This window comes from Xyrauchen texanus, chromosome 5 (genome assembly GCF_025860055.1).
Source record: "Xyrauchen texanus isolate HMW12.3.18 chromosome 5, RBS_HiC_50CHRs, whole genome shotgun sequence".
Lineage (NCBI taxonomy): Eukaryota > Metazoa > Chordata > Actinopteri > Cypriniformes > Catostomidae > Xyrauchen > Xyrauchen texanus.
Genome location: NC_068280.1, coordinates 14,333,239 through 14,348,953, shown reverse-complemented (window position 1 = coordinate 14,348,953; position 15,715 = coordinate 14,333,239). Strand labels below are relative to the sequence as shown.

At 38.7% G+C, this 15,715-nt stretch overlaps 1 protein-coding gene across 2 annotated transcripts in view; it reads right to left on the bottom strand.

The window, feature by feature from the left end:
• stox2a (storkhead box 2a) overlaps positions 1 to 15,715 on the bottom strand; it is a 97,361-nt gene that overhangs the window by 48,138 nt on the left and 33,508 nt on the right. The window contains exon 1 of one of the 2 annotated variants that reach the window (XM_052126905.1): positions 9,496 to 10,747. The exons of the other annotated variant lie outside the window; for it this stretch is intronic. Coding sequence (XP_051982865.1) covers positions 9,496 to 9,673 — 178 coding nt within the window. The 5' untranslated portion in view covers positions 9,674 to 10,747. Of the gene's footprint in view, positions 1 to 9,495; positions 10,748 to 15,715 lie in introns of those variants that run through there. 2 annotated transcript variants of the gene reach the window in all.

Genomic DNA, 15,715 nt, shown 5'->3' with positions numbered 1-15,715 from the left:
ACGCTGTATTCTTGAATAAAATGTAAGAAAAACAATGAATACAATGAAGATTTCTAATGTACAACCCATTCCCATTAATGTGTATGTGTATGTGAAACTAGTACCAAAATATCATGTACATATTTCTTTGTCAGCAGCCAAGGTCATCATGAGCTCAAATCAGTGGTGGTCTATGATTTGCTATTGACTGGACAGGCTAGCTTTTGCCAAAACAGAGTTCAAACCAGCCCTTTCAACAACCCAACTACATGCTCGGAATATCTGCTCTTTAGTAAGAACAAAAAATACTCTTGTAACTTTGTACTTAATGCCACACTTTGGTTATTCTCTGTAAATGTTTCAATTCAAAGCTACTAGTTTTAAAGGCTTCTTTTACTAAATGAAAACATGGGTCACAAACATGGTTTTTGCTACATTTATTCTTAAATATAACTGCTTAAAGCAATCCACCTTCATTTTCATGGCAACAAAAGATTTATACATAAAACATCTCTCCTGGTTTTTAGTGATCACACTTTTGTGAAAAACCTCTAGAGAACTCCCATCATACAGCTTCAGCTAAAAAAGGGCCATGTAAAACCTATGATCCTTATATTCTTAGATATCTGCCTTTGAGGCAGATGCTGTGGCACTGGATTTTAAAATAGCCAGGGCAATAGTAGCCCTTGCTAAAAGCAGGCCATCCTAAGAGAGAGTCTGGGGATGTAGCAGCAGAAATTGTAATTTATATCTTCTACATGTTACCGAGTCAGGGCTGGACTGGGAGGAGAATTCACGCTGCCGTTTTGTGGTCGGTTCTGCATAACACGACGGCTCATTTTAGCTTATCACGGCCCATTCAGCACGTTTCGCGGCCGACCCTCCAGCCCGCTCGGTTATCCCAATGGCTATTCCTCCCCTGATTGGCCCAAACATGCCCGGTATGCCAGATGGTATATACAAAATATTTGATGATGCACTACAACATTATGCATTTAAAATGGCATGTTTTCATAAACTAAACTTAGCTTAATATAATGCTTTAACGCTTAAGTGAAAAGAGACTGAACTATGATAAGCAATGGTGGGGTGATTTTGAAAAAAAAAATAAAAGACTACGTCAAAAGCTCCAACAAGTACAAAATGTCTCTGTAAATGTTTGCACTCAAGAACGAGTGTCAGAAGTGTATAATAAAAAATCACAATGCACATGTCCTATCTAATCTATGTAAGGTTCATGAAAATGAACAAGCCAGTGATGGATACTGACCTACTGTAACAATGCTCAACCAAAGAGTTTGAAATTTGGACCATGACTCAACTAATCTATCTACAGCAGGAATGCATAATGTCCCAATATCAATACTGATATAGGAATCGGGTCTGATACAGCACTCATGTACTTGTATTCATGCTCGTAAAAATGCTCTGATACTAAAAACCGATACCATCTGATGTACGAATGTCAGTCCGTAGCCTAAATAGTCACAAATTAAAATCACGTTACATCCTAGTGTGATTATTAAACCGCAAAGACTGCGATTCAATGAGACAAATATTTTGTTTGCATGTGCTGCATGCTTCGAATTTAATGTGTGAAGCCGGTGTTGTGCCGACACTGATTGCAGATACCATTTAGAGCTCCTTGGCTCATACCCGGAAAACACCATCATTTGTTTGTAGCAGATGACAGCGAGTAGAGTGCTAATTCGCTATGTAGCGCGAGTCACGCACAGACTTATTTACAGCACATACATGTTTACTTAATTAAATAGCAGCCTTTTGCGGTTTTATAATCACATTGGGTCACATAGCGGTAGCATAGGGAAAAAACACACTGCAACGGAAACCGTCAAAAACACACTGCAACGGAAAGGGATTCGCTCCAAAATAAAAGCCTCCACAAAAATAATAGCTCAATTTAATTATGACAGAAATATATCACTACTGTATAGTTATGTAATTTTCACTGTAATACTAGGATTACTTCTACTATTAATAATAATAATAAATCAATAGCAATTGTATTTTATTTAACCAATATCGCACATCTGTGCTGCTCTGTTATGCAGCTCTTTTTTGACAAAAATAACTCCAGTGTTGTATTTTGGATTGTGCTGTGAGGTTTTGTGTAAAAGCACTTCATTTGATGAAGATAATACAATATTATTTCGAAAATTCATTGTTCTATTTTCTTTTAATAAAAATTTTAATGAAGTCATTTATTTAGACTTATTTATTTTAATTATTTAACTGTTGATATAGAATTCAGAAAAAGTAAAACAAAAAAGCATGTATCGTATCGGCGATTATCAAAAAGGAAGTATCGTATTTCTACTCATTCTCAAAAAATGGTCTCGGGACATCCCAACTAAAACTTTGAGTCTCATTCTATGGTGTTAGTAAACATTTATATGTTTGGCAGACACTTCTATCCAATGTGACTTACAGCGCATTCCAACTATCCATTTTATCAGTATAATTTCCATCGGAATTGAACGCATAATCATGGCATTGCTAGTTCCATACTCTACCAGTTGTGTTACAGAAACCCCAACAATGGAGAGTCTTTAGGCAATTAGGCCCATACTCTCAGTAAGGGTGCCCCGGTTGAAACAGAGAGGAGAGGGAGAGGGTTGAGTTGAGTTCTCATGGTGGTCCCCTAAGACTTAACCACTTCCATCTGAACACCTGACAGATCAAATTTAAGCCATTTTTTTTTTTAAATAAATTTTCCTCCCTGCCCAGTTGGTGGCAATATGCACGAAGAACGTGAATCACCAAAAACAAAGAAGACCTCTTATTTTTTTTGAAAAAGTAGAGTGAAATTGGACATTTATAGTAAAAAAATCAATTTTGATCTGTTTCTCACCCACACCTATCATATCACTTCTGAAGATAAGGATTTATATTTAACCACTGTAGTCTTATGGATTACGTTTATGCTGATTTATGTAATTTTTAGAGCTTCAAAATTTTGGTCACCATTCACTTGCATTATGTGGACCTACAGAGCTGAAATATTCTTCTAAATATCTTTGTGTTCAGCAGAAGACAGAAAGTTATACACATCTGGAATGGCATGAAGGTGAGTAAATGATGAGAGAATTTTCATTTTTCATCCCTTTAATTGAAAAATATTTGAAGGTGGTATTTATGTACTGTACAATGGGTTTTAAAAATCCAAAAGTGAATCTACTTTTGGAAATGCTTTTATTTTGCATTATTCTTTTAAATGTAATACAAGTTTTATCAGCATAACACTTCTAGTAAAAAGTTTAATTGAAATTTTTTTTTTTAAATGTTTTACAATTTTTTATATATATTTCCCCTTTTGCTCTAATGACACTCAAGCTGCCATGTACTCCATATGTTAGTACAAATTGCAAAACCTGATGATCCTTGTTTGAGAATGTTCCAAATAGCATCTTGTGTTCTTCAATGAAAACCAGGAAATCTGACCTTTCATTCAAAGGAATTAGCATGGTCAATGTCACAACGTATTTGATTAGTGACCTAGTTGCTTTGTTTTCATTTTGTCTTCTTTCCAGGTTTAAATTATATTTTGAATCTGCACACATTTTCAATGTGGACTCAAGAATTTTGAACTCCACTGTATTTGTAAATTCGTATTAGTAGTATATTCATATTACATATTAGTTTTTTGTGGTATAGAAATTTGTATCACTGGTATTGGTATCGACTACTGAAAGTTTGATATTGTGAATATATAGGACTAGTGCTATATAGGACAGGCTATAAATGCCCATTCACCTAAATAGGGGTGAATAGCAGAATGTTCACTGTGTGCAGTATGGAGGCTTGCAGTCCTATTTCTGTGGCCTGATCATTCTCCTTCCGTTCATCCCTCCCTCTCTCATGCTCTCATTCTCTTCTCAATTCCATGCAAATCCTGCAGAGAGTGGGACTAGTGATGTCAGCATCTTGGATGTCCAAAATTGGGCTGGATATTTTTAGCCTGGTGCAATAAGTGATAGTATGTGCAGGGAGAGAGAGAGAGAGAGAGAGAGAGAGAGAGAGAGAGAGAGAGAGAGAGAAAGAGAAAATAGAACAGAAGAGAAAAACTGTGTTGGGGGAAATAATGAGATGCGCTATATTAAAATGCAGTTTGGTGTGTGCACGATATGAGAACTTGTGTGTGTATATGCGCATCACACACATATTCTCACGTGAAAACTGTGTGCCTGTGAGTGTGTCATTTTAAATGCAAAAGATCCAAAGGCATAACAGAATTCTTCATAGTGGCTGGATGATTTCTACAACTCTTATCAGCTGACTGGAGGCGGAGACCACAGCTTTATACAAGCACAGCCTCTTCTGTCTCTCTCTTTCTCCTCTATGCACATTACTACAGAGGCCACAAAATTACTGCACCAGCATGGCCTCATTTCTCTCCCATGCCTCAATCAGAAACTCTGTCACAGCTGGGCAACTTTGTGCCACTAAAATCATGTACACAACATTTCAGTGTCAAACAGACAACTAACATTTAATAAGCATGGAGACAACTAACATGAAACACTTAAGAATGACATTTCACACTAGTAGAGTATTCTTTTTAAAGCTAAAGTTTGTCATATTTTTTCTATGTTAAAATATTTTCTCCTATCTCAGTTTAATATGCACAGGCAACATGCAACTACGTAAGATGGCAATTTTAGGTCGATTTCCCTAAAAAGTGTGCCTCTGTGGTGCTATTAAAGCATTGCTCTGTTTAAGCATCCGACCAACCCAACACAGCAACATTGGCTCAACCAATGGCATGATTTGGGGTGTGATTATCTGTTAGCTGACTGTTTGGGAAACTGTTTGAAAACAGTCCTTATTTATTTATGTATTTATTTATTCATTCATTTTTGTTAGATGACGCTAGTGTCATAGAAATTACACACTTCGGCTTAAAAGGTTGATGGTGAATTAGCTTTTTAGCGTGGGATTGGTTGTACAAACAGATATGGTCAATGTTGCTTTGTCGGGCTGGACGGGTCACTCAAACAACTGAGACTACAGAGCCTACAATGCTTACTTATAGTTGACTCTGCCTTTTACATACGATGGGATACAAGAATTGTAACATTTAAAAAATTAAACAATTAGCTTTCATAAACAGATTTTATAACTCTATAACTTCTCAGTATTACACCTCTCTTCTTGCTATATTCTCTACTACTCTCCCTATTCACATACAGATCTCTACGTAAACAATACTAAAAAATAATGAAATTAATTATGATCTGGAATTAGGTTTTTATAAAATGTACAAACAAAATCTACACATTATTGTGATAACTACCTCATCCTACCAGTCTGTCAACAAGGACAAATGGTAATCCCTATGTCAGGATTCATAAGGCATTCTGGGTAAGTTCTACTTGGGCAGAGGAGTACTATCAAATTTAGCCCATTTAGTTTAGGCTGATTTACAACTGTATAACAAGAAAACAAGACATTTCACTTTAGCTACTTTCTCTGCCTATTGGACTAGTAGGCATGATAAGCAACCACACAGACAGTTGGCTTGACTTATAATAGAAGTAAGGCCCCTGAGGTAAGTCAAGGTAAGGTCTGTATTCTGTGATTAGTCTGCGCTGACAGGTAAAGCTAGCATAGTTTAACAGCCAATCTTGACACCTAGGTGGGCACACAGTAAATGGGCCGGTCAAACCACAACATACTGAAAAGCAAACACACAAGAGTTTTTGCAGCACTGTGCTAAAGTTATTTGTGTTTTTATTTCAAGGTTTGTTGTACTTCAATGGAGTCATTTGAAGTAAAAAAATTTCACACAAACATTACAAACAAATGTATAGCCTGCATTAAGATATATGGCCTACATTCAGTATATACTCAGTAAATGTAATGTTAGCATCAGCAGCATATTATTGTGTTGCTGTTCCAGTGCAAATAGGATTTAACAGCTACAGCTATGGTTTCCAACCATCCCGTATATTCTGAAATCATTCCATATTTAAGGGAACAAAAATGCGTTCCGTATGAAATCCATATGGGATGCCATTTTTTTTGTGTTTTAGCATCTCACAACCAGACTACTGAGAATGTTTCACAAACCAATCGAAATGGACCTGAGACACACACCTTTCGCATGAGTTGTGAGATATCTGCCGTTGCTACGTTACATGGATGCCACACTTGCAGAAGCGGCCGGGGAAAAGATCAATCACAATCAGCCCACATTTCTGTCAGAGGCAGGAGAATTTTGACAAACATATAGCATTCGAGTGCATGATAATTGTTTCTCATCATTGTGATTCCAAAACATCAGTAAATGCACGTTCATGACTTGACATTGCATTGCATATACCAGTACTTGTTCTGGAAGACAGACTGAATGAAGGTGCACAATGAAGATTTACACATTTCAATTATACTCTGATGAGCCCAATTATACACATTATGACCACCTGCCTAATATGCTGTTGGTCCTCTGCGTGCCACTAAAACAGCACCGACCCAACGAGGCATGGATTCTACAAGACCCATGAAGGTGTCCTATGGTATCTGGCACCAAGATATTAGAAACAGATCCTTCAAGTCCAGTAAGTTGCAAGGTGGAGCCACCAGGGATCAGACTTGTTGGTCCAGCAGATGCCACAGATGCGCAATCGGATTGAGATCTGGGAAATTTGGAGGCCAGGGCAGCACCTTGAACTCTTTATCATGTTCCTAAAAAACAAAGTGTGCTGTGTGGCAGGGCTTATAATCCCTCTGAAAGAGGCAACTGCCATCAGGGGATACCATTGCCATGAAGGGGTGTACCTGGTCTGCAATAATGTTTAGGTAGGTGGCAGGTGTCAAATTGACATCCACACGAATGGCTGGACCAGGGTTTCCTTGCAGAACTTTGCCCAGAGCATCACACTCCCTCCACTGGCTTGTTGTCTTCCCACAGTGCATCCTAGTGCCATCACTTCCCTTGTAAACGGCACGCATGTCCATGGCAGTCCAAATTATGTAAAAGAAAATGGGACTCATCGGACCAGGCGACCTTCTTCCACTGCTCCAAGGTCCAGTTCCGATGCTCGCGTGCTCATTGTAGGTGCTTTCGATAGTGGATAAGGGTCATCATGCGGCTACTATATAGCCCCATATGCAGCTGGTTGCAATGCACTGTGTGTTCATCATTAAAATTTCCGTGACTTGTGCCACAGTTTAATCTACTCTCGGTTCGGACCAGACGGGATAGCCTTAGTTGCCCTCACGCATTGATGCGATTTGGGTGCCTAACACCCTGTTGCCGGTTTGTCCCTCCTCGGACCACTGTTGCTAGGTACTCACGACTGCTGACCGGGAGCACCCTACAAGCCATGCTGTTTTAGAGATGCTCTGAACCAGTCACCAGGCCATAACAATTTGGCCCTTTTTAAAGTCACTCAGGTCTTTACTCCTGCCCATTTCTCATGCATTCAACACGTTGATTATGAGAACTGATTGTTCATTTACCATTTAATTTACCCAGATCTTGGCATGTGGTCTTGTTAGGAGATGATCAACGAGTGGTGGCCTGTGCGTGGTCATAATGTTTTGACTCAGCAGTATATAACAAAATTCAATTAAATGTAATAATCTTTAAAAAAAAAAATATATATATATATATAAAAAAGAAAAAATTTTTACAAAATAAAATATTCCCTTGAGATTACAACTATTTACTTCCAAAACAACAGCACTGTAATCCAAGGAGAAATGTACTTTTTTCATGTAAAGCATTTTCATTTTGGAAGGCCAAATTATCATTATAATTAACAGTCATATACTGTCTACAAACGCATGACCCCAATTTTAATGGGGAGAATACTTGAAGGGAAAATATTGTCTCTCTCCACTGATTGAAACTTCATTCTTTTCGCAAATATTAGTGTTTATTAAAAGTGATGATTGATAATATTTTGGTTCTTCCAGGTCATTGCATTAAAGCTGTTTTCATATAATGCGTATAAGGTTCCATTCACAACTATCACATTTTGGTGTCCGTCTGCACTGTTTTTCAATTGTTTTCCTATGTAAACAAGCTCTAGGTAGACCTCTTTAACCATCATGCAGGAGTCCAGCAGAAAAAACACAAGATGTCCCATTTTTAAAACTTGAATTTATCCTAATTCACTGGAAGAATGTTGGCAGCCCTACCTATGGCAAAACGGTAGATTTTCAGCAAATAAGGACCTAAAGGGATAGTTCACCCAAAAAAAAATTCCAAACATGTATGGCTTTCTTTCTACTATGAAACATAAAAGGATATGTTAGGCAGAATGTTAGCCTGAGTCAACATTCTACAAAAGTTCTTCTCATGTGTTCCATGGAAGAAAAAAAAAGTCATACAGGTTTATATCCACATGAGGGTGAGTAAATAATTACATAATTTTCATTTTTAAGTAAAGTTCATTTTTAGCATACAGGGTTCTTCCTTTGTACTAACAATACAGTATAACACGTGATAATTTTGCACCAACTCCTTACACCTAATGAACATCCATACACTTGCCAACATGATCACACAGGAAGTCGATATGATGCTACCAAACATGCTATAATCACGTTCATCTAATCAAAGATGTGTGCGATTCAGAGGTTGTATTTTCCCTCTAAGATTACATTTTTACAAAGTTTAGGGTTGGGGTTGGGGTTTGGGCATATAGTTAATAAAATATGCTTTCCTCTTTACTGTATTACATAATTTACAACTAAAAACAACTAAATTTACAACTCGCTTATGGCGCCACTCTGTGGACATTTCACCTGAAAACTGGAGCTCATACACACCCAACGCTTCCAAAAAATACTTCCAGCTTTGACCACTGGGTGTAGTACATTGAATTTTGGTATGCATAGATCGATTTTGAAATTGGTCTGTGAATATCAAACTAAAGTAAACATTCCAACAAATATAGTCTTTTGACATCTGTAGTAGCAGCAAATTAAAAGGACTAAAAACTTTCTCCACCCCCACCTCCCCTTGTTTGTTTGTTAATCACCTTGCTATTTCACTACTTACCTATAATCATTACCATCCTTCCAACTGAATACCACGGACAATGACAGAATGACAGTGACAACCAAAATGGAGAAAAACAGCTATGAAACCTGATGCCATCTCACAATTTCTATCATTATCCTCATTATTGTCACACAACAGGGAAACCAGCTGCCTGAATTGCTATTTATAATGCTAGAAACTTAATGCTGTAAAACCCTTTTTGGGACCAAAATGGTGGATGCATAATGCTTGATTCCTTCTCTTGCTTACTGTCATTCTTGCACCCTTTCCTATCTTTGTGTATGTGTTATTGGTTCCTCTACAGTGTGCTCCAAAAGCCCCTGTCATTTGCTGTCAATCAGTACATCAAATATAGCAAGCTCACATGCCCAGCTAAACAAGACACACTGATGGAAAATGACAGATAAATAATACACTAGGCTAACAAACAATATCTTCACAGCCTTTGGCCCAAGGTGAATCAGAGCTCCTGGGGGACCCACCTGGTGTCATGTAGCCCCGCGGAGAAGGGGAGATGTGGGATGGAGGAGGGGGCGGTGGAAAGTGCTTATGCAGGTGGTAGTCCTTCTCACTTCGAGAACGGATGCGCTCCAAGGCCCGCTCCGATAGATCCGAGCTGGGCCAGGCCCGCCTGAGGTTGGTGCTGCGGGTCTTCTTCATGCTGACTGGCCTGGGCAGGTTACCCGTGGAGAAGGGGGACAGGAGGGAGAGAGGGAAGGGGGTAAGGGGAGGGAGGGGGTGGGGAGAAACCTGAGGTTCAGTCCCTCCCCCACATTGGTATGGGACACCCCAGTCCAGGGATCAGGCCAGAGTCATGGCAAGGGTGCTTGCGCACATGCACACGTGCGTACACATATACACACATACGCGCGCACACGCACACACACACACAAACTGGGGGTGACACGTGGTGTTGCAGGCAGGCGTGCTCAGTGACAGGCAGGCTGGCTGGAGGTGGGTGTGGGAGTGCTGGGCTTGGCTGTCCTCTGAGGCATCACCCCTAGCTTTAACAAATCCCACCGACCCCCTGCCAAACATCCGGATTCACGTGCCACGAAGGGCACATCACGTCGCTAACTTGGAGGCACTGCGGGGATGGGAGAAGAGGAGGGGGTGGGGGGGTTGTAGGGTTAGAAGAAATGTGAAGATGGTTCCAGGCGGTACGTGCGTATGTATGGATGAATACACATACGGGTTTAAGCAAGGTGCATAGCAATGGAAGGATGGTGTAGCAAGTGGCAGCGAGACGAGGAGGAGAGGATGATAAAAGAGGGAGGGAGGGTAGGGTACTGTGGAGGGAAAAGGAGAGAGAGAGAGGCCTGCCTGTCCAACAATAGCTCAATTCAGCGTGATGCCAGTCCCTTGGACAAGTCCGCTGAAAAACAAAAGGCCTGCCTGGGAAGGAGAAAAAGGAAAGGGGGAGGAAACAAAGGAAGAAAGATCAGAATGGCCTTTGAGGTGACCTCGAAGCTTTGGTGATCTCAGTCTGCAGACAAGCCTGTGCCAGCCTCCCTCCTCCCCGGCTCAGCCACTAGCCTCCAAAAACGACGACACACGCAAGGGGAGGGCGGAAAACGAACGATGAAGGGGAAGGTAGAAAAATGGCAATTGCAGATGCGGAATAACGGTCCTCCTCTTTTGTTCAGTAATTCCACAGTAAAAGGAGGACGGCGGCTGCACGTTCATTCACGCGACTACATCTTGTCTCTGCGGCTCCCTCCTCTTTCAATGCTGCTGCCGTCGCTGCTGCTAACACTGCTGTATACCAGCACCTTATGAAAGGGGTGTGTGTGTGAGCGTATGTGTGAGTGAGGGGGGAGGCAGGAGAGCAGCAGAGCAGGCGATCGAGTGTGTGAGCGCGCGGCAGAGGCTGTACGTGAGCGTTCGGATTGAGATGAAGGGAGCAGATTAGCATGGATGCAACAGATAGAGCAGCAGGATTGTAAAGGACATAATAACAGGTTTACAGAGGAAATAAACATTAAATGGAAAATATGTAGGAGGTGTTTTATTAAATAAAATAAATGTATATATATTAAAGACAGCACTTATCCTCTCTTTCTCTTCCCCACTAGCTGCATTAGTTCAATTGTACCCACACACACACACACACACACACACACACATGTAAATCTACACACATAAGACACTTCATTCAGTAACACTTATAAACAAGGCCAATATCAATAAGAGCTCTACCTTCAGATTCATTCACTCATCCTCCAGTAATATTTGACAACCAGATCAAAATACATTTGAACAATTTATCTATTTTTTTAGAATATGAAACCTACTAGTTAAATATTTGCTTTTTTGCAATATATTTCTTTAAAATCAATGCCACTTGTTTTGATACTTTGTTATCTAATGCAAAGACATTCATACTTTTTAAGTGTGGCTTTAGTGCCCAAAAAGTATTTGGGGCCACTGTATATATCTTTAACAGTGAAAACAATCAGTAAACCAGCAACAATGGGAAAGACACTAAATTAGGCAAGCTAACATTTCTATTCTTTACCACAGCCAACCAAAAAACTTTCAAGATGCCATACAGCATTCCACCAAAGACAGACCAGGTCTTAATCTAAAACATGCTGTTTTTAAAATTACAAATGATAAAACATTTTTCGGATATGAAGATGGTGTGACACTTGTTTCACTGAAAAGCAAACAAAACTTCTGCTCTGTCTGTACTTGAAAGAATGAAACAGCAGCTTCAAAACATCTAAAAATACATGACCTGCAACTTAAGGTAATTTGGCTAACTGGCAGCACCAATAAGCTTAAAAGGCTGTAAGAGACTTAATTACAGTACAACACACAACATATTAGATAACTCAATCCAAATAAAATAAGCTATATATTATACTCAATGCCTCAAATGAAAAATAACATATACATATTAAGATGCAAATGTAAAATTTTTCACAATTTACAATAATTGGAACAGGAGAAATGACCCCATTAAAAATTGAACTCGATAAAAAAGGGGGGTACCAGCAGCAGTGATGTATGGGAGATGCTATTCTGTGTTGGTTAAAAATAAAAATCCAATCCCACCCCCTCTGCAATTAAAATGACAGAGAATGTGATCATTGTGCAAACTTCCTCCAAGAGGGCGTTACGAAGGCTAAAGGCTAACAAGAAACAAGAAGGGGTGTGACACAACATGCTGCTGACCTCTGTGAGTCGGCCTTATAAGTTGTTGTGACCTATGCATTGTTCTTCCAGAGTAATTTTTTTTAGCATTGTTTGTTTTATAACATTAACTGAACCCTTATATTAACTATTTTCTGTATGTATTTCTACAAAAATGTGTTTGGTTCATTACGGTTTTGTCTTAGTGCTAGCCTTGTACCTACCCAGATATCACAAATGCAATATAGCATATGTGCTTTCTTTTTGTAAGATATCTTGCAGTTACATAAATGTAGAATTTAAATAAAAGAAATAAAAAATAAACATGCTCTTCACTACAAGTAATACATATACAGGCCATAAAACCAAGCCTGAAAATATCACTTTTAAAAAGCTCATAAATGCAATTAACCACAGAGGGGAAAGCAATTTAAAAGACTTATGCAATAATCCTGTATAATACAAATATATGAAAAGTATGGTATATATACACTTCAACAAATGTTTCTTAAGACAAATGTTCAGATTGATCATTCTGTTGTTAGTTTGATGCTAACATACCCTCTAGTGGCACAACTGTGCTATTATGAGTCTGATCTCAGTTACAATACATATAGCACAATACACTAAAACAGTTCATCCTCTAAAAGCTGACGAACAAACAAATTGCAAGTATTTCATGTTGAGGACTGATTTGATATTTTATTTGACCATACCTTATCAAATCATATTTATCTTGTATAGCCATGTATAACCATAACTGGTTCCTGAAGTTTTGAGGGGGAAAAGCTATTATAGATGATTGGAAACAATAGTTTTAATAAAGTCTGTGTTGAAAAAAACGAAAACACATAGTTTTAGTATTACTGTCTGTTTAGGACTGACAGCCTGTATACACACATTTTTTCTAGTTTTATTTGTAATAGTACAGTATAAAGGTGTGCGGATACATTGGTAATAAACTTTAATGTAACACTTTCAGTGCCTTTATTACACATATTACATGTATTAACTATAGTAATAACAGTCAATTATGCATAATTACAAGCAACTAACCCTAAACTAAATCCTTATCCTAACCCTTAACCTATCTTAAGTACATGTTGTTAATTAGTAATAATCAGTAATTACTTGGTCACTGTAGCAAGGACACTGTAAAATAAAGCTTAACCAACTTTGACTACAGATCATCTCGTAATTTTTAATAACTCTTTTTTTTTTTTTATATGAGGTATCATATAAAGTTGCTTTTTTCTATTCAGTACTGCCATGAATCAATTTGAAATTAAACACAACATTAAAACCACCTGCCTAATATCATGTAGGTCTCCCTCGTGCCACCAAAACAGCTCTGACCCGTCGAGGCATGGACTCCACAAGACCTCTAAATGTGTCCTTGGTATCTGGTCCTGTGGTAAGTTGTGAGGTGGGGCCTCCATGGATCAGACATGTAGGTCCAGCACATCCTGTAGATGCTCAAATGGAATGAGATCTGGGGAATTTGGAGGCCAAGTCAACACCTTGAACCCTTTGTCATGTTCCTCAAACCATTCCGGAACCATTTTTGCACTGTGGCAGGGCGCATTATCCTGCTGAAAGAGGCCACTGCCATCAGGGAATACTGTTGCCATCACTTCCACAGGAAAATGATGCACACACACCCAGCCATCCACATGATCTAAAAGAAAATGTGATTCATCAGACCAGGCCACCTTCTTCCATTGCTCCATGGTCCAGTTCTGACGATCACGTGCCCATTGAAGGCACTTTCGTCGGTGGACAGGGGTCAGCATGGGCACTCTGACCGCTCTGCGGCAATTTGTGCTACAGTAGCTCTTCTGTGGGATTGGACCAGATGGGCTAGCCTTCACTCCCCACGTGCATCAAAGAGCCTTAGGTGCCCATGACCCTGTCGCCGGTTCACCGGTTGTTCTTCCTTGGACCACTTTTGGTAGATTCTAACCACTGCATACCGGAAACACCCCACAAAACCATCCGGTTTGGAGATGCCATGACACAGTCGTCTAGCCATCACAATTTGGCTCTTGTTAAAGTTGCTCAGATCCTTATGCTTGCACAACACATGAATGTCAAGAACTGACTGTTCACTTGCAGTTTAATATATATCCCACCACTAGACAGGTGCCACTGTAAAAAGATAATCAATGTTATTCACTTCACCTGTCAGTGGTTTTAATGTTGTTGCTGATCAGTATATATACACACACACACACACACACACACACACACACACACACACACACACACACACACACACACATATATATATTCCATAAGACAAAATAATAACTGGATTTTAACAAGTTATCCTGTTTAAACTTTACATAACCTTGTTTTTAAAAAATTATGCGTTGCTTCTTCAAGCATCAACGACTGCTTGTAGCTTTTTGTGAGTTTTGAGAGTTATATGTGTAATTTCAGTTATTGTCTTGGCTTGAGGAAAACATTCAAATACCAAAATAAAAGTAAAACATTATGATCTCTTTTGCTTAACATCTAAGTGTTACACATCTATAAAACTCTGCAAGTGTATGTAAACCAATGAGAAAAGGGGTATCTAAATTATAAGCACAACTGTATTCCTATGACAACATTTAACAAACACTGGAAATGCACAAAATAATCCACCTGTGCCACAGAAATTGAGATACAAAAATCTAACAGGTTCATCTCAGGTATTTTGTATTTGAGGAGGAAGGCCTTGTGCTCCTAACATCTTTCCCAAACTGTCCTATCCCCGTCTGCTTGCTCCTCATCTGAACTATCAGGCCTGGCTGCCAATTGGAGGAAGGGAGATTGGATTAGAGGAAAAAGGAGAAAAGTTAGAGGGGAGGGGGAAAGGAGAACCTACTCTGGTTCATTCATACAAAAAGGAAGGGGGAAAACACCAGCCATCTTATTTCTGAGCTGCAATAGCAGCCGTAACCATGGCGACGTTTCTTGATGAGCTCATAGGCTCTGCAGTAGGACATCTTTAAAAGGTGAATGGTGGAAATGCCATTGAAAACATGGCAAGGGATTGAGGAGGCTTTGTATAATATGTTATATGTTTTTGCATTATCAATAATAATTGATTACTACTACCAATAATAAATAGAATACATTATTTAAAAAATGACAATTTACAATATATGCCTATATATATTATTTTGTAATTCATATTTTGTATTAATTCCACAAAACATATATACAAGAGCAAAACAAGAAAAAAAAATACATATACATATACATATATATATATATATATATATATAAATGGAATCATTCAAACATTTAAAGCCCACAATCACCCCTCCCTATCCCCAACAAACACCCCTGTGGTCACATAAATATATACAAATAATTAAAGACATACATAACCATAGAAATATAAAAAAAATAATAATAATAATAATAATAATAAAACAAAATGAAAAAAAGAGAAAAAAATATATAATAATATTTACACATCCAATAATGTCAGGTATCTGCCCCATTTCTCAATAAACAAATCTGATTTGTCCAGCCTTCTAAACGACCCTTCTTCTAAGGCCACCACCCTCC